At 39.3% G+C, this 20296-nt stretch overlaps 1 protein-coding gene across 1 annotated transcript; it reads left to right on the top strand.

Moving 5' to 3' along the window:
- The first annotated feature begins 3223 nt into the window (after positions 1–3223).
- LOC133491810 (insulin-like) lies at positions 3224–4150 on the top strand. The gene is made up of 3 exons (XM_061803430.1): positions 3224–3324; positions 3494–3686; positions 3807–4150. Exons 2-3 carry the CDS (start codon positions 3506–3508, stop codon positions 3974–3976), a joined length of 351 nt encoding a protein of 116 aa, XP_061659414.1. The 5' UTR covers positions 3224–3324; positions 3494–3505; the 3' UTR covers positions 3977–4150.
- Positions 4151–20296: the final 16146 nt, after the last annotated feature.

The following is a 20296-nucleotide window of genomic DNA, read 5'->3' as shown; positions in this document are numbered from 1 at the left end:
AACAGCTCTTGTCATCGGGCCAAGGTATGCCATGTGTAATCTTGGGCAGTCACCAGGTTGATTCCCATGGCTCCAGGCACACCACCACGACTCAACAGCATAATAAAACAAGTAAAGGAATGAATCACCTTCTCAAGGAAATTAACTGTTTGCTGTCTCCTTGGAAGGTTTTAGTTGTTTATGTCAACCAACTGTGAATTATTTCTGCTGAAGAGACCCATGAGGTAATGGCTGTGCAAAACCTTTTCATTGCCAAGAGAACCAGATGGCCAGGTGAAGCATGGTGGCTAACATGTATATGGAACGTCACTGAAATGGACTCAAGACAAAAATTCAAGAAATCAACTACAGTATAGAAGGGTGTTTGGAACAGAACTAAAGAGATCAGGGTGTCTTACTAAAGACGTGCATTCTTTTTAGGTTGACATTGTGGTCTCTTGCTGCTTCATAATTATCACATCAAGCCATTACTCACATACTCACCCCAGAAGGCATCGTAATTGCTTGCAGTTTTTTCCAAAGAGTCCGACTCAGGTTAGGAACGGTTGACAGTAAACCAGCTTCTTTGTTTCCCGCCAGCACAGCATAATATGAACACTGGGAATATGAATTCGATGTGTTCATCTAAAGACATTTAAACCAAAGCAACAAAGAAAGAGACAACAAAAAAACAAAACTAAACTCCCAACTCGAATCTAAAATATATTATCCAGTTATATAATAGTTCAGTAGTTAGTGTCCACTAATTGGTCTCTTATAATCAGTCAACCAGGGGATTAATACACCGGTGCTAATATTTCTAACACATATATATAATGAACTACACTTTGCCCATATTTATTGAACATATTATATACTACTCATTGTCAACTTGTTTTAACGTAGAACCCCAACCCCCAAAAATTATAAAAATAAGGATTACTTTTATACAATTTACATTCAAATGTCCTCATGGCATAGATATTAAAAACCAAATTATAATTGTAGCATCACAATACAGACAAAGAAGCTTCAATTACTGGTTGAGGGTTGCCTTCAGTTTGCATTCTGATACAAAGTCACATAATTATTCCACTTTTTGTATGCGCCACATGCTCATGCACAGTCTGACAATGTGTGACCGGATCAAATCATTTTTGCAACAATACATCTTAATTCATTCCTTACCTTTTGGCAGGCCTGGACATTGTTCACTTAACTACTACACAAGCTATTGTGGACGAAGCTGCCTTACAGTTATAAATTGCTGTTGTATAAAGGCTATTTGTATGCTATCGTTGATGAGCAAAATTGAAGCCATAGCAACAACCAATCTGCATGTTATTGTTTGCATCACAAATAGCTGGTACTGCTATTTATCACTATAGTGAAATTGAATGAAGCATAATGGAATGCATAATATGTGTGGAAATATAACCACTTTCAAACTTTTGATCGACTGAACACAATTGGTTCCAAAAATAACAATCGCTTAGGGGTAGGGGCTACAGATGATCACAGAAAAACAGTAGTGGGCACCAACATCATCACTTTCCAATGTTAGCTAGAATAAGGTGCTGTCTTGTGTTAGAGATTGGGCTTCCAAGGCCCGAACGTAGTAGAAGCTCTTGTAGCCATTGTCAGAATGAATATTTTCACAAACGGGTTAAAATCAGAGGTAACATTTTAAAGATCATTTCCACTCACATTGTCATAAACTTCGTTTAGTGTCTGAAATATACCTGTCAACTTTTCGGAGCGCCAACCTTTATAAACTACCAAAAAATCCTTTTAACATACTGAAGCAAATTATATGTCAAAATAACGGAAGGAAAAACACAAAGTTTTTCAATTATTTTTATCGTAGATCTCCATCATGATGATATCTGAAGTTAATGTCTAATTATCAAAGTCTATTTAGTGGCATTACTGCACTGGTTTGGTAAACCAGGGGTTGTGGGTTCGTATCCCACTGGGGCCTCCACTCCCTGAGAAGGGTTGCGTCAGGAAGGGCATCCGGCGTAAAAATTGTGCCAAACATATATGTGCGTTCATCTGAGATGACACGCTGTGGCGACCCCGAAAGGGACAAGCCGAAAGAAGAGACAAACTGTGTTCAGAATTGTATTCATGTGTAACTTTTTTCACCAACTCTAAATGCTGACACTTCGGCTCGAAATTACAGCATCCATCCATATTGACTTTGCATTGCAATAATGCTCTAAGAATCCGTATTATTTGTGATATGCGGCCATATACGTAAGATTCACGACAAAATCCGTATGAACTGTGGCTAAACCGTACAAGTTGACAGGTATGCTGAAAGGTAAAGAAAGGTAAATCATGGAATGTTAAAATCCTCAGAATCTTTCGTTGATTTCTATCAAAATCTCTTGAGCATCTAATTGACAAAACAACTGGATGGTGTCTCTGGGCATTGCATGGTTGCTCCCCACATCTCCTTGGATGAAAGGTATCAAATAAAGTGTCTTTTTTTACCTGCTTCAATTGCTGCTCTACCAACTTTGACGTTCATAAGTGAAAGACAATGGATGGCTAGACATCATAAGGTTAGTTAGCCATTCATCTTCTATAGCTCTTTTTTTGTTCACCATCATTGGGGATGGGATGTCTACGCTAGATGACTTGTCTGTAAGGGGGCAATGGATTGATCACAACCATAAAGAACCAACCAAATTAACAATTCAAACAAATTGACACTCATAAGAAATTCGGTTTGCCAAACATTTTCGACAATAAGATGAAGCCAGATATCTGGAGAGAATCCCCCAATCAAAACTTCACATAGAAAAGTGAGAGCTCATACTGATTCAAGTGACTCCAGTTTCTTACCCAAGTCCTAACAAATTTGCTTCTGCCGCCTCAAATTAAACCATTAAAGGCATTAAACCAACCACTAATGTGCAGTTTTTCATTCCATGGCCTTAAAGCTATATTGACTTTGAGACTCTTTGGTTGAGTAATATGCATTTTTTTTTTTTTTTTTTTTGCTGAGCAGAAGGAGTGGAGAACACTGTCAAGGTGTTTGAACAGGAGGCGATCGTATCATGCTGCTTCATTAAACATGGTTTGTTTTACTAATTGATGCTGCAAAGAGGGTTTCAAGTCCATCCTGTCATTTGGACCAAAGCAGTCACTTAATGCTTGCTGATGGGAAAATTTGACTCCGACGTCATTTGCGCACATACTACGTAAGTGTTTAGGCGATGCTGGGGGTATTAATGGACAGAAGACCTCTAGCTTGGATCTGTCTTGATTTCTGCAGTTCAACACCTGCTCCTGTGTCACACAGGTCCTTCTCTATCTTCTTCTCATACCCATCAGGTAAGATTTTATTTTTCACATGTAGATTTTGTTCTGCAGGCTTGTGAATCAATAGTACAGGTAATTTGTGAATGATTGTTACATTTTAGCTTGGATTAGGCGGAAAGCATCAGAGAAGAGCATACTGATGACAACTGGAATTGTCATACTTTTTTGTATGTGTGAATAGATCTTTTCCATCATGGCACCACTGTGGCTTCATTCCGCCTCGGTTCTGGTCTTATTGGTCATGTCATGGCCATGTTCCAGAGCTCTTTCTTCACAACATCTTTGTGGCCCCCATCTCGTTGAGGCCCTCAATATGGTCTGTGGAGACAGAGGGTTTTTCACTAGTTCAAGGAGAGATCTCGACTCTGTGCTACGTAAGAAATTGCTGCAAAAATTGAACTTTTGGATCTCAATGTTTTTGATAATACATAGCCTTTTGAAGTTTGTTTTTTGCCATAACTTTTAGAACAAATACATGTTGTCTCATTCTCCAGGTATCATTCCACCAAAAACTGATGAGGCACCACCAACAGGCGATATCAATGAGATTGTGGGGTATGCCTTCAAAAAACAAATGGATATGATGATGAAGCGTGACGGCATTGTAGAACAGTGCTGTCACCAGCCGTGCAGCATGCTGGTCCTGGATAAGTACTGCAACTAATTGGGCAACATCAGCAACTCCACGATTAGCTTCATCTTTGCTACTCTAGCTTCGCGATGCTTTGATTAAACTCTGCACCTTTCTGTAATTTCTCACCAGAAGACTTGCAGGCACATGGAATATCTGCAAAGCAAGTGAATGTATTAAATATATTTTCCTAGTTTTGTGAATTGATCGTGTTTCCTATTTGTGGTCTTTGCCTGGATGTAATTTTGTTTTTTGTTTTTTTAACCGGGGTATGATGCCTGATTCCAGGGGTTGAAGAGAACTTTTCAGTATCAGGGATATATTTATGGGGCAGAGTGGTGGTGCAACTGTACAGCATTGGCCTCACAGTGCTGAGGACCAGGGTCCAAATACTGTGGGGAGTTTGCATGTTCTCCCTCTGCCTGCGTGGGTTTTCTCCAAGCACTCCGGTTTCCTCCCCCATCCCAAAAATAGGCATTAATTGGACACTCTAAATTGCCCCTAGGTGTGATTATTAGTGTGACTGTTGTCTTTCTCCATGTGATCTTCGATTGGCTGGCAACCAGTTCAGGGTGTACCCTGCCTCCTGCCCGAAGATAGCTGGGATAGGCTCCAGCACTCCAGTAACCCTCCTGTTGATAAGGAGCTCAGAAGTTGGATGGATGGATATCTTTATGGTACCAAGGTGGCAACAGCGAAACTTTATACATTTTCTCCATGAATGACTTTTGTCCAGGTTTCTTCCCAAAACATGTATGCTGGGCCATTTGAGTTTAAATAACAAATGACATAAAAAAAAGCACTCCTAGGTGTGAAAATGAGGTTGAATGGTTATTTGTCTTATTTGTCTGTTTGAATTGCCTGGTGACATGTCCAGAGCTCCTCATTTAAGTCAGATGGAATGTTTCCAGCTCACCTATGACCCTGAACAGGATAAACACTAAAAAGTGAATCAGAATTTGGATGTACCTCAACTTGACCCAGATGGTGTAGTTGTCTATCATCCAACAACTACTTAGATTATATTTAATTACTTGTTAGACAAACGATGATTTAGCAGAATACATTGGCAATGATAGATACAGGCTTTATGGCATTTCTGCATTACTTAATTTGTTAACAAAATCATTAAAGATTTTGAGAGTTTATTTAAATCTACTTGTAGTCACAGTATTCTGTGCACGTTCTCATTTGTAACTAGGAGCTTTCCACCAGTTGTTGCATTTACAGTGCGCAATGAATTCAGGGTTTCAGTGGCATAGTGTGTTCCACTGAATACAAGCAAAGAGCCAAAGACATTCAGAGAGAGTCTCTTAGTATTCCACTTGAGTTTCCATATTGCAATTTCCTATGTGAGTCTTATCAGGAGTGAGCTGGGCTTCAAACAGCTCCCTGTGCCCACCTGATGCCTCTGCTCCTCCATCTCTGCTGTTTTTTTTTTTTAATTCTGTTCTCACTTTCATGCCAAAAGCCCCCTCCCAGGTCTGCAATTAGCCTCCTAAGAAACAGCAAAACGTCAACATCTGCTTCATCATCACGTGTTCTGTTTTGCCTTGACATTGAGTATCATTGATCAGCCACCCATTTACTGTGTGTTTGTTTTTATTTTCACCCACTTATATTTGGAGAAACACACAACACCGAATGGGGGAAATTTTACAGACAATTATAGGAAGAAGAAACATGTATCCTATGGCTTGCTACACTGCCTGACTCCCAAGATGTCTTTCTCTTCAGGTCACTGTGCAGAGAGAAAGAGGGGAGATCAAGCTTCAGTCCTAGAATATGAATTTTCTATCTGCAATGCAGCCCTAGATGGAGACACTATCATAAAGCTGGCTGCTCGTCTTGGCGCAAAATGCTTTATAAATATATGAAAAAAGATGAATGAAATGAAGATATGGAGCAGATATAAGTAAGAAGACAGATATACAGTAGATATATTTTAAACCTTGAGGTAAAATACATGATTAAAACATACAGGTATAATCACATTCAAAACAACACTCCTGTATTATTAATAGCATTTTAAAATGGATTGTGATTTAATTTTATCTTAGCTGTTTTCAAATTATATGTACAGATGTGGCACAAGAGTTTAGTGGTGACTATCAAAATGAATTATCACCTGTCAGGGCACACCACCATCTGACAAATGGAGATAGATTGTCCCTTCTGCCTGCTGACCTTCACTCTCAGTCTGTGTTGGCCTCTAATAAAAGGATAAACAAGTGGTACTTTAAAAATTGTGAACTTGATTATTTTAAGTTTTGGGGGTTGGAAATATAGGACTGGATTGTCAATTGTGCTTGATTCTTGCTTATATTTTTAACAACGATATCAAATCAAATAATGTTAAAACTTGTTGAGATATAAACTGGATAATAAAGCTTGGCCTTATTGTTGCTAAAAGACTTGATGCAAGCCAAATAGTTAATTCACTTACATACACAGGTATATAATAATCCTTCTGAAAAGAATAACAAAACATGGCATGGAATAAGAGCTCCTCCATGAGGCTTGTATCCTAAAGAAAGAGTGGGAGGCGTTCAATGCAGCCAAAACAACATATGTATGCTCATGCACACTAATAAAGACACAAAGCGTCAACCTGGCAGCATTCATGCTAATGTGATCTGCTTGGAAGCTTTGTTGTGGCCATAAAACACATAAAATTGCAAAATGTACCCAGAATTGCAGAATGATCACAGTGAGGTGATGTTAAAACGTACATCATCATTGTTGTTGTTGGACAAACGTCTTTACAAGGCTGATTTGATGAAATAAACATGAATAAAACATTGGCGCTATCCTCGTATGTCATCCTTTGAGTTACAGCAAACAGGCTGGCGTCGGAAGAGACTTCCTAGCTCAAGGCATCCCTTCACAACACGTCTGTTTATTATATGTACGCCGGGCCTGTGGGGCAAAGCTGCGCCCGGATGTGTCACATGTCATGACAAGCCTGCAATACACATCGGGCCCACGATCAGGACCACCGGTGCACAGCGGCGACACAGCCAAAGTCATCCTCTTCCCGGAGAGACACCGCATGTCTCGTATGTGTCTGCTTCATAAATGCCACGGGCCTACATGTGCCCTTTTGTGTCTTTATCTGTGGAGATTAAATAAACACGCTGGGCCACGTGATCACTCTGAGTGGAAGAATCATAATAGCACATCCTGAATGCACAGCGAATTACACTGAAAACATTGGACGAAGAGAAAGAAAGAAAGAAAAAAGAAAGGAAATGTTTGGATATTTTTAGCTTTTCCTCTTCATTCTGACTCGTACTCATTTGTGGTGCTATCACATAAACAACAAAAATCCACAGGAAAAGGAACATACTTCATCCTTTGTGGGTCACCGAGGAAAAAGTCTGGCACGCACCGTTATGGTTTTGACTCTTGTGTTGGACTTTCGAGGAATACCAGTACTTTTCCCATGACATTTGCATTGAGCTCCAAATCGTGCCCACTTTTGCAGGATTTAGCTTTGGAGAGTTCGCTGTGTTTTGTGTATACTGATGACACAAAAAGTGAAGGGTTGCATCAGGATTTTAATTTAAGCATCGTAGTTTTGCACTTGTTATATTAAAATAACAACTTTTATCAACATTGCTGTTCCATTTTTCTTTTTCATCCTCCCCTCCTCATCAATCCTGCAGTGTTCCATTCAGTCCATTATATAAAGCAATTATTTGAAGTGCAATAAAAATCAATTACTTAAAGGACAAGCCACAATATGATTCAGTACTATTTAAAAAGGTAAAGTGGTAAGGAAATTAATATTTACAGATGCAAAGTTTCCCACTGCGCTTCCTCCAATTGTGATACTGTACAAGTGTTTTCGGGTTACAACGATCCCAATGTTTCAAATGGCTCGCAATGAGCTACAGTTTGTGCAGCAGTGTAAGAATACATGCGGCACAAGAAGGTACTTCCTGTTACAATACATGTGCTTGTTTAGGCACCGAAAATATATTCAGCCTAAATTCAACTGTTAGCTTTCTATTAAATGACACAATGCCGTATATGAGTGGAACAAAATCAGAACTGCATCTAAATTGAAGAAAGACATCCTTTTTTTTTGTTTTGTTTTGTTTTGCCAATGGTGAGATCTACGACCTGTGTTACAAAAATAAAACTGATAAATATGAATCCAGTGAAGCTACTTGGTGCAATAATATAAAGCTTGTCCTTTTCATTCTTCACTTCACTTCTTCACAATTACTGCTGCAGGCTACGTTCTTAGTTTTATTCTCTGTGATGAAAAGACGGAACAGTTGTCACAATAACAACAAGCAAACAAAAAATGGCAGAAGGTTATCTTGTTCATGGCTCAGCGGGGTGGAAAAGCACTCAAAATTAAACTGTAATTAGCATCCATTTGGGCCCGTGTTCCCTATAAGGTCATAGAGCGGGAAACCTATGAAAAATGTTCCTTCAGGAATCAAATCTAATTAAAACTCAGTGTTATCCTGCAGATAAAACACTAAAAGTTACAGCAAGATTAATACCCCTAAGAGGCTCTGGTTACCGATGCCTGAAAAGAGGAAGAAGGTCTGTATTTCACTGCGTTTTGATGATGAGTAACTGTTGTGACAATATCTTTTATATTGTTGTAATGAGCACTGGGAAACATCAGGAAGCGGGGGAGCAGAATCTGGATGGAGCAGACGCACAGAATGCAGAATTCAAGGTCTTCTTACTGACGAGGCAGCTCTTGTCCCACATTCAGTACATACTTAACATTGAACTGCTCATGATCACAAATGCACTGTTTATTTGTTTTTTAAAGCATAGTTGCCTATATGGCCAGTTGTTTTTTTCGCATTTTGACTGCTGTTGCAGAAAAAAAAGCAGTTTTTTTCCATTCTCTAGTAATCAGCAGAACGACATGGGTTGGTTTCACCTAAACACCAATTTCTGACCAGAAAGTGGAGAAATTGAGCTGTAACGCTAATCAACAAGAGACAGATTTTGTTGGAAAAAAAAAATATATATATATAGATATATATATATATCTATATATATACAAATATATAATGAAGAATGCCTTCATTCCATGCTTACCCGTTGAAAAATGTACTTGACAAATATATTCATCGGTGGCAGTAAACGGTTGGATTTCAGTTGATGCAATTACAACAGAATGAGAACCACCTTGTACAACTAGGAACCGCATATTGCGTCATCATGCCGAAAGAAAAACGACATTATTATCGTTGTGGATGTAGCAGGCTCTTTCCATTACATCGACACAACACTCTTGCGTTTGATAGTTGTAGGCAGGCATGAAAATGAAATTGAATATAGAGTTGCTAATAAAATGTATATATGTTGCAATTATAACTTCTACAACTTTAATGGATATTTTCAAACAGTCGATTCATATTGGTTTGTCTGCCACAGGGATTTTTTTGGTATTTGCACAGAGTACATTTATTTGAATTGTATTTAAATTGCGTTTGTTAGAATAAATACTTACTGGTTTATCATGGGCCACAAATGCTATCTCTATCTTCTAATGTGATGACATTGACATTTTTTTTTATCATAAAGTCAATGACAATCCGATTTTAGCAATGCAATTATTTTTTGGAGCCTTGTGCTTTTGTTGTACTATACACAATCGAAGGATGTCCTTTTCTCTGTGGGATACACCTGATCGTGACAGGAATGGTGGTTTAGATCATTGGTTCTCAAACTTTTTACACCATTTCTTACAGAATAAATGCAGATGTATAGAAACTCGAAGCTAAATACAACTGAACAGTACTTGGGCAGTGATTCTTTCACAAACGCTAGAGGGAGCCTGTGCACCGCATTGCGTACTCTATTATATGGAATCCCACTTTTTTTACGGTGACGTTTAGCGGTTGGGCTGGTTTTAAGACCATTTAGGATGATTTAGGTTTAGTGAACTTCAGATTAACGTCACCACACTTAAATCACATACTTCTTTTCGTGTCAGGACGCAGAAGGGCATCTTCTACGGGTTACAGCAGCCAATCGTATTACAACGGCACGTGTTATGCAGACAGTATTACTTGATGAAGCAGGATGTGTCCTTCCTGGAACACAAGAAGGATTCCAAAAAAAATGCATACCAAAATTTAGATATTGGTGCATTATGACAATAGAAATTCGATGACAATTTAATTTTTCGTTTTACACTCATTTAAATGATGGGTTTTTTTTTTCTTTAACAAAATACATGTAGGCGTTTAAGTTCTGATGCAGAAGATTAGTACTGTTGGAGGTTCTACCCTTTTGTCATTCCACAGGACAGCTGCAATGATTGCTTTTATTGACAGTGTGAATAAAATGTTTGAGGGAATGTGATCTGTGTGCGTATGTGTGTAGTCATGCGCGTATGTGTGTGTGTGTGTGTGTGTGTGTGTGGTGTGTGTGTGTGTGTGAGAGAGAGAGAGAGAGAGAGAGAGAGATAGAGAGAGAGAGAGAGAGAGAAGTAAAAAGCCTACAAGGAGACTTTATAGTCCTAATATTAATACAGATGGGGCAATATTAATACAGATGGGGCATCTGATGATGTTGCTGATGGTCCATCCACCTAAATGTTTCATTTTCGAAACAGTGGCGGAAGGAAGAAATGTGTGTGTTCAGTAATGGAAATGGGTTTTTCCACTAATGGACTGCTAGTCCAAGCAAAAAGAAAACACTCACATTTGCACTGAGGCAATTTATAATGCAAACGCCAAGTGTGTATTTTTAGGCAGTCTAATTTCCATGCACTACCAACATTAACCTGTGTTAACATTTCATTGCATTGTACACACTAGTTTTCCCCAATACACCCCACACTAAATATTAAATAAAATGGATAAAATATGACATAATACCTTGTGTTGTCCACTTCTGCCTGTTTCTCATATCGATCAAGACCAATATTCACATTGAATTACGGGTTGTACACCTCTGACAGCAAAAACCTGGACAGAATGCAAAATAATTCAGAATTAATCCTCGTATTCCACATTTAGACCATTTAGGCCATTTAGAGTATCCAATTAATGTTGCATGTTTTTGGGATGTGGGGGGGGGGACCCGAATACCTGGAGAAAACCCACGCAGGCACGGGGAGAAAATGCAAACTCCACACAGGTGGGCCAAGATTTCAACCCCAGGCCAGCATTCTACACATGCTCTAACGTGTCGCCCAGGACATTCTATCATTCTTGGGTTTTTTTTTCTTATTGTTCAGTGGTATTACCGGACTGACTTGTGTTCCCAATCCCACTTGAGGCTTCCAATCGCAATTCTAAATGACACAAAGGATATTGAACTTGTGACATGTTGTCAATGATGCAAACAAATGGTGATTATGTTCTGCGGTTCTAAAAGAATATTTTGGACATATTTATCGATGGCTTATCATTGGATACACTAGACGAGCTGTACGGCTCGAGCAGTATTATTGAGTAAGTGCGCCAGTATGTTTGCTGTGTTGACGCTCATATGCCTTTACAGGGAGTCGATTTGTAATTTTGCTGTCAAGACGACTGAACCGGGGAATTAGCTTCAGTTTATATGTATAGCGTATTTCCACTCCCAAGTGAAGATGTACAGTAGTTGTGTGTGGCCAAATGTTGGGCTCAGTGGTGAACTTTCACACTTTATTGCCTCTCAGAGTTTCAGCAAGGGGACTCACATGCACATACTGTAACACGGGTTGTCCATCAAAGAACGCAATCTCACCTCAACAGCTTTGGAGCTAAATTCAGCTTCCTCTTCGTGAGTTCTTCTAGAGATAGGAGATGAGACATCTCAGGGGTAAGTCACTCTGGCGTTTCAGATCACTAAAAAGTGACCTCCAAATAACCTTTTGGTATTTTTTTTCCTCCAGAAAGCTCTCACTCAGCTGTAATGGCAAAAGCACATGCTACTGGTAGTGCAACATGTCCTCCAATATACTGAACACACAACCATGACAAGCACTTAAAGCTCAAGTGTCGTCAAACGGATGATTTTTGGTATAATATTAATGAAAACCCCACAGCCAATATGGTCCCATGTGTTTTTTCACCACAAAACATGATTTTGACGTATACAGCTTTGTGTAACTACCGCCATGAAAATCCTCTCAGGAATTTGTTGTCAAGAAGAAGCAGGAAGTGATGTAAAGGACAGTGGCACCCCCTCGTGGAATCGTTTGTTTCCATTAGTTTTATCTCCGCGAAGGTAGCTCATTGTTCCTTCGTGATAGCCAAAATGCCGGCTCATTGCATTGCTGGACATTGCTTGAACACTCGGGAGAATGGAATTACCCTTCATAAGTTTGAAAGAGACCCTGTTCGTTGTGAAAAATGGATTGCACGGGTGGAGAGGACGAGAGCTTCGTGGGTTCCAAATAACAGGTACGTGTGTATACAGCTCCAAAAAAAAAATAATAGTTTGGGGCGGACCAAGTAATCAGTCTCTCTCATAACGTAGCAAAAGATCCGCGTATGGAATGTGTTGATGTGCGCATACAGCTACTAAAAAAAATAATAGTTTAGGGCAGAACACGTAATCGGTCTTTCTCATAACGTAACAAAAGATCCGCGTATGAAATGTGTCGATGTCCGCGTCGCCCAGCCATCAATGTCTCACTCAGCCTGCAACATAGCTCGGCTCCACCCCTTCCTTATATCGCCGAAACTCAGCTCTGAAGAACCCAGTCGAGAATGCGTTACTCAGTCGCATGCAAGCATGAAGCGCGCCGGCTCGACCTTGAACACAAAGCGGCACCGCTTGGCTGCGTCGTAAGCCACACCGGCCGGCTGTGATGAGCCGCGATGGCTCATCTCCGTCGCGGAAGTGGATCGGACGGGATGCGGTTTGGCCGTGATGGCATACCATCTGAATATGGCTCGAAACTATAGTGTAATATTGCCCTGAGGGCTCGAAACAATAGTGTAATATTGCCCCGGTAACTTTACTTGGTTGTGTGGTGTTGTCCTTTTCAAAAAGAGCTTCCGTGTCAGAAGGGGTGTTGGAAAAATCCAAATATCTCTGTTGTTCGGCTTCCATAGTAGCAGGCACTGCGCGTTTTCAACAGCGGAAGTGACGTCAAGGACAGATGACGCGACTAATATGGCGACCACTTGGATGTCAAGGGACACTCAATTGCGCAACTTTGTGCATGGATGACGCGCTCTCCGCTCACTTTTTTTTTTCGTATAGACATTGAAGTGAATACTGTTATATGTATTTTTCATTACAATGTCTATTTTAGAATGTTTATAGGGATGTCACCCGCACTTTAAGCATGGTGACTGACTACGTCCTCACATTATCAATGACAGAATCAATGGCGGGAGAAAGAAAAAGTCAGTTGCTGAACCATGTCACATTTGTGACTAAGGTGAAAGAGACTGTCACAGAGTGGTTGTTATAGTTACAAATGAATTTCAATAATAAATAAAGACTACTGCATTTCACTTTTTGATTTATTACTATAAATGTCAGATTGTCATTATTAACATTAACAGTTTTAGGGTTGTTACAGTTTAAGAATGGAACAAATGAATTCACCGTTAGCATTTCTGACGGAGAAATGTACAACGATGTTTTCATAAGTGAAGCCTCAATAGGTTTTACTGAACAGATTACATCAGACTTTGAGGTTCGCACTGTAATTTTCCCACATGACGCAGCTCAGCCTACACACTGGATAACTGGAGACTCACAGGAGTGTCATATCTTCATGCGTATAGAGAGGCATCCACATAGATGAAGAAACAGACTTCCAAAGTGGAAGGGAAAAAAAGCTGCATGTCGGTCAACAACTAGACAAGTTGTTCAGAAAAAAGAAAACGATTGCCACGAATGTAGCTGTACTCTTGGCATGTTCTCTCATATATGAACGGTGGCAACTTGTAACTCTCCTCTGAGAATTATAAAATGGGATGCTGTCATGGATCGACTGAGGTGGCGCGCTTGTGTTTTGTCAGATTGACAAGAAGGAAAAAAAACAACAGGAAAAGATAAAAGAAGGAAACCTGATGCACATCAGAATCAAAATCCCTTTGCCTGCTAGACGGCAAATGGTAATGAGTATGGAGGAGTGCTGTCGCATTTTCTCTGACTTGGATTTACATGCATGGGTTTTCTTTTTAAAATTTCTATCCTCTGCTGAATCTGTGGCCACAATGAAAAATGCTATGTTTTGCATCCTGGGAATTTACACTCTGTATAAGGTATAATACAAGCAATAAAGCTAGATTTATTACCTTGACCAACAGGCGTGCAATCTGAATGGGGCCCCAATCTGGAAAAAAACATTCTTGCCATTCGGCCTTACACACACAAGCACACACACACACACACACATGAAAACATGTATGAGGATGATGTGCTGAAAGGTGGCTATTTATTTCCACAATGGACCAAAAGCTATTTCAGCCAGGACAGGTATTGTGATTATGCAGTCAATTATGCAGCATAGTGTGGGACCCCAAATGGGACGTTTAATTTTCTGGCCACCATATTTCAAATGGCCTGGATGTGACTGTTAACAACAATAAAATTCCATATTTTCATTCCTGACAGTTGAAAGCACAAAACAAATGACAAATGAAATGGGACAGCTTAGCTAGCGAGGATCAAATGTTGAGTCACTATATTTTCTTTGTGCTCAGCTGGAATCAATTTTCAAATGATGTGTTGTATATTACAATGCGATGCCAGGATTTTAAGCGTCACCCAGTTGGCTTCGGCTTGTCCCATCAGGTGTCGGGACAACAAGTTACTTGCGTGAGTTGTTTGGCGTAGTTTTCACCCAGAATGCACTTTCTGACACAACTCACTTGTTTTTCTTACTCAGGGAATTGAACCGTCACCATTTGATTGAAAGGCTGCCGCAGGTACTGTTACACCGCATCAACGTCTATCAGCAAAAACTTGTCCAATACACTATACAGTCTGTATTCATACCTCAATACACAATTGTTCAAATATGACTGTATTTACATATTTTCTTTGTAATTTTGACATGGAACATCTACATTTAAATTAATTTTAATCCCCCAGTGTTGTTCTGTTTATAGTTGTACTTAGTTTGTATACTACATAAATAATACAAAAGCTTATGAGTGAATAATGCTGGGAATTTAATTTCCTCATGTAAACAAAGATCTAGTTATCTATAGCGACCTGTCTATTTAGCATCGTATTTTAGAAAATCACAATGATTCATATCATTTTCGACCTTTGCTAACTAATACACATATCCAATAATGTAAATAGCTTGTACAGCATTTGACAATCTGTGACACACAAAGTAAACTGTCTACGTTACAACATGCTGTAAATCTCCAAACGTTAGTGCCTTTGAGACTATAAGTTATACAACGCAATTTAAATTCGCTCAGCAGAAAACGCTGTGTGATCGGAAGTGTCTATCTTAAACAATTACATTTACAAAGATTTTTTTTTTTTTTAACAAACTCGAAAGAAACAATTTCATTACGTGGATGATGCACCTAATTGCAATTAAATGAGGTACATTGTGTGTTACAATAATACAGTACAGTAAAGCCCTGGATGTTTGCTGTTAAAATTAGCTTATTTATGGATTTTTTTGTCTGACTTGTAAAACTGGCACATTTTTTTCTGAGCTAGTTAGTTATCACAACCCAGTGACAATGCAGCATTGTGTTTGGTGATGAGGTAAAGACAAGGTATAAATCGATCTTAACTCTTTTCAAACTGTCCCTTTTATACAGGTCCATATGGCATGGCAGTTGGACCCAAGCGGTTGAACCACAGGTTCAGGTCTCCGCTGTTCAGCCTCCCCAGAACAGGACATATGAGGTCAGTGGTCTGACTGGGCTCAAATGGCACAACCTGGCCGGCCAGGTGACACACATACACACCGGTCTCCGAGTGTGTGCAAACTCGAGTAAAGATGTCTCCTGCAGTTCTTGTCACTTTTCCATTTTGTACGCGTCAAGAGACGGGAGCACAACAACGCTCTGTGAAATTGGTGTGAAAAACTATGATGGAGAAATAACAGAATGCCTGCTTGGTGGAGACATTAATGATTGCTATTTGTGACATGTCAATACGCTAAGAACCAGTGGCGGCTAGTTTATAGAAGGAAATTGAACACCCGCCCCTCCACACATGGTTGTCACCACATTATTTTCCTTGAAGAGAAAGATATTATTAATACAATGAAAATGTTAAACAGGTTTTCACCATTCATTTTTAAGATATAAATATATTGTGTCACTATCAATGTATATGAGACGAAATTGTTGAGAAATATCTGCATTTCTATTTTTAAATCCACAGTTTAATTAATATGTCATTAATGATGAATAACTTCTTTCTTAATTTCCCGTGTTGTGTAATGAGTGATGTATCAGCAGGCTAGGGCGCACAAACCTTTACCCACTAACTCGATCTAAAAATTTGACATGCACACTACGTGCTCTTCACTGCAATAGATTCCACTGCATGTTCAACCATTACAAGGTGGCTGCCCCATGTTGGATGCATACATTTAAAAAAAATCAACTTCCGAGTCAAGCTGATCAAAGTTCACTCACTGTTTGTGGAATAAATATTCTCAGTGTCAATTCCTGGTGCTGTAAAAATATGGTTCTTACTTAAAACGACATTTTTCAGCGGTAACTAGACTCGAAAAAACCTTTAAAAATATCCCAAATGCAATGGTGGGTAATGCTTAGAGTCAATTAAACGTGAGTTTCACAAAAACGCAGCTCCATAAGGTCACATGGTCAATTCCAATAGACAAAGCATTAAAATGTCACATTCAGAAAATAATAATACTGTAGTATAACCGTGATGCCCAAATCAGTTGAACCTTAAAAGCCTTCAGGTTTGCATAAAACCTTAATTCAATCGGACAAAATCCAAGCCTCAAATGGGTCATGCATGATATCAAGCTAGACAAGTATCCCCTGCAAATGTTGCGGGACTCTTGCAGGAATCTCATTAGACTTTAAGTCTGGAAAAAAAGAGGGAGAAAGAGAGACTGCTCAAGCTAGTTTCAGATCATGATGGATATATATATTTTTTTTAAACAAAGAAACATCATCTCACGCTGTGATACGAAACCACAAATTGATCCTTTGTCTGTCATTGTTTCTAACGGCAGTGGCTATTTATTTCCACAATGGACCAAAAGCTATTACAGCCAGGACAGGTATTGTGATTATGCATATTTACATATGTCCTGACATAGTTTCCTGAGCTCGTGCTGCGTCGTTTGATTGCGATCATAGTCCACGCTGATTGCGATAATGAAGAGATCCGACCCACCAGTGCCCATCGCTCAAGTAAACAAGCTTGGAGAGTACAGTCACTTTCAGAGGAGGCTTGCGAACAAAGCTTCACTCGAGGCAATTATGTCTAACAAGGACTGTCTGTGAGCCACCGCTGAGCCCTCTACTTCAGTCAATTAGGGGAAATTAAGTAAAACCTAATTAACACCTTAGCTCGATCAACATGGCCAATCAATTATCTATATGAATAACTCCTCAAAACTGACCTCTAAACCTTCCAGTTTTGAGGTCAGTTGGATACAATGCATTTTCACTTGTCGATATGGTAGTTCTCTCATAACTTCATTTCTACACCATGTGTAACCTATTTCACAGTATGTAACAGTAAACGTCCAAATACATTTATTATAACCCAATGCACGTTACAGTATCATGTCTTATCATATTGGACTTTTGGTTAAGGCATATCATTTTTAGACTCTTGACAAGATAAGCTTGGTATATTGATGCATTTGTATTTTGATATGATTGAAGTAGTATTGAGGTCAGCTAATGAACATCATTTAATGATATTGAAGCAACACCAAGCAGCAAGATTAAGATGGGCCAGAAACAAAAATAAAACTGTGAGCTTTTTAAAGACAGCAGCGCTGCGATATGAGTGGTTTAATCAAAACTAGACAAATTGTCTTCATTTTAAAAAAGTAGCAATGTGTCACCTTTTTGCTGTTGCCGCCTAAGAGGGGCTTTATGCAGAACATCTCGTGACCAAAGTGGGAAACTATTTGCCGGATGTTTTGTATATGCAGTGACAATTATGATAACTATGGGCTGAAGACATATGTGTTAATGTTAAGAAACTGCTTTTAGGAAATCAAGTGATCATTGCAAAATATAACATTGGAGGAGACTAACATGTTTTCTATTTAATTTTCTCACTTACGATTAGCTGCTTGTTGTTGTTTCTATTTACAGACATACAACATTCACGCAATTTATGACTTTTAGGTCACAAATGAGGAAGCTAATGCCGGACATTTTAGATCTTAGAAACCCTCCCAATCCACACCAAGGACCACAGCCATATCAAGAAATTCTCAAAATGTGAATTTCAAAACAGGGGAATGCATTGAAAATTGACGACAACGAATCACCTATACGATGATTTTTTTTTTTTTTTTTTGCAAGTTTTAGGTCCTGTTAGGCCCCCTGGTTTCAGCGTAGAAGGTTTCCATGAAATTACGTCAAGTTGCAACTTAAAACACTTTTGATTTTGTGAAAGTCGAAAGAAAGAACGCCTAAGCCGATATTTAAAGAATCTCTTCACTGTGAGGTAGACACGCTAACCACTACAGAAAATTAGCAATAGAAGATTCAATATACTGTTCATCAGCACAGGTGTGGTAAGGAGTAAACTGCCTGAAGAATGGGAAATTTTATCACAACATTGCTTCAACTCTGCAAGATCCCTGATGGGGAAGAGCAAGTTTCTGACACGCCAGAAATTCATTGAATCGTCATTTGGGAATGGCCAACCCCTTCATATTTCTCCAGTTAACGATATGGTTAATGATAGCCGACAAGACTTAACATCAGTCTGCCTTCAAAAATGAGTCGACTATGAATCTTATTTGAAATTGGCTTCATTCATAGTGTGTGTCCAGGTTTAGAGTCTGTACGGGAGGCTCTTTCTGGTCACATCTGACAGCGTTGATGAGTTCAAACCGACTGTGCACTTCAAGCGCCACCTGCGCCTTTTGTTCCTGCACAACACTGCGCCGGCACAGGATGCACACAATCACATCGTTACCGCAAACATCCGCAAGCAACACATCCCCGCGTAGGCCGAGTGTTTACATTCACACACACGCACAAGCGTCCCCACCTCCAGCAGCTGCGACAGCAGGAGGTTAGGACTGTGATGAATTAACAGCATCTGCAGACTGCAAATTAATGAGAGAAATCATCTGTAAAGAATTCAGCGTGGCACATATTCATCTGCTCACTTGTGCATCGAGGATGGGATGAGATGCGAAGACATAACATGCAATTAGGCAACCTTCGCCTCAGTCTAGTGGAACGCACTTTAATCATTCTAATGCCTCATTATGGTTTTATGATGAAACATATTTCTCTCCAAGCTGTCTAAACCAACCACACATTTTATGAACATTCTTAAGTTGTAAAAAAAAAAAAAGAAAAAAACATGGTCATAGAAAACCACAGTGGATCCCATTGTGATTTATCTACTTACTTGGTTTTGAGTGTACCCTTGCCACTCAAGATCAAGGTCAAGTTCTGCTGTTCGTTATGAAACTAAAGTTAAGGGTCAAGGTACAGTCCAATTAAGTTGTCCATGTTACAGTTAAATCTTGAAAAGGCCTGCTGTAATCCAAACTTGAAATAAGTCAATAAATCCTCCATTGTAAAAAGAAAAAAATATTGATTTTCTACACACTATTTGAAGTAAAAATGACAGTAAAATAAGTGATAAGTTTCTTTCTAGATTGCATTAGTGTTGACTAGAAATGAGACGAATATCATTGGAAAGATGCTGAATATTTTGCACTGTACTACTTCAGCACCATACCGAAAGGATTTTGGAAAGTAGCATCATTTGAGTTGTGACAGTTAGGGTTTGTAAAGGTGAGGAAGGCACGGCAAAACGTGGACGACCCAAGTGCAGGGAAGCAGTGAGGCAAGGCAGTAATGTCCATCAAAGGTAAACTAAATAAAACCACACAACCAAATACCAAAGTAACAAAGAAAAAATTACATCAAGCTAAACTGGAAACAAGACATGATGTGGCATAGAGAGACAGAGAAACTGACAAGAACAATGAATGACATGGGCAAGGACATTGACATTATCACTGACATGAACAATGGACCGACAAGAACTGAAAGAAACCTGAGAGCTAAATAGACACAGATTCACGAGCATTAAGGAACACTTTGACAACCCATGAGTGGCTGGAGGGAGCCGATTGGGCGAAACAAGTTAGAGGTTTAACAGGAACAGGTGGACACAAATAAATGAGCATGCAAGACATGAAAAACACTAAACATGCAAAAGATAGAACAAAACCAAATG

The sequence above is a fragment of the Syngnathoides biaculeatus genome, chromosome 18 (assembly GCF_019802595.1).
Source record: "Syngnathoides biaculeatus isolate LvHL_M chromosome 18, ASM1980259v1, whole genome shotgun sequence".
Lineage (NCBI taxonomy): Eukaryota > Metazoa > Chordata > Actinopteri > Syngnathiformes > Syngnathidae > Syngnathoides > Syngnathoides biaculeatus.
Note: the sequence above shows the minus strand (reverse complement) of the source record. Positions and strands in the feature narration are given on the sequence as shown.

Coding starts and splice junctions, on each gene's coding strand:
- LOC133491810 (XM_061803430.1), top strand. CDS start 3,506: ATGGCACCACTGTGGCTTCATTCCGCCTCGGTTCTGGTCTTATTGGTC. Junction 3,687..3,806: donor AGATCTCGACTCTGTGCTAC/GTAAGAAATTGC, acceptor CTCATTCTCCAG/GTATCATTCCACCAAAAACT.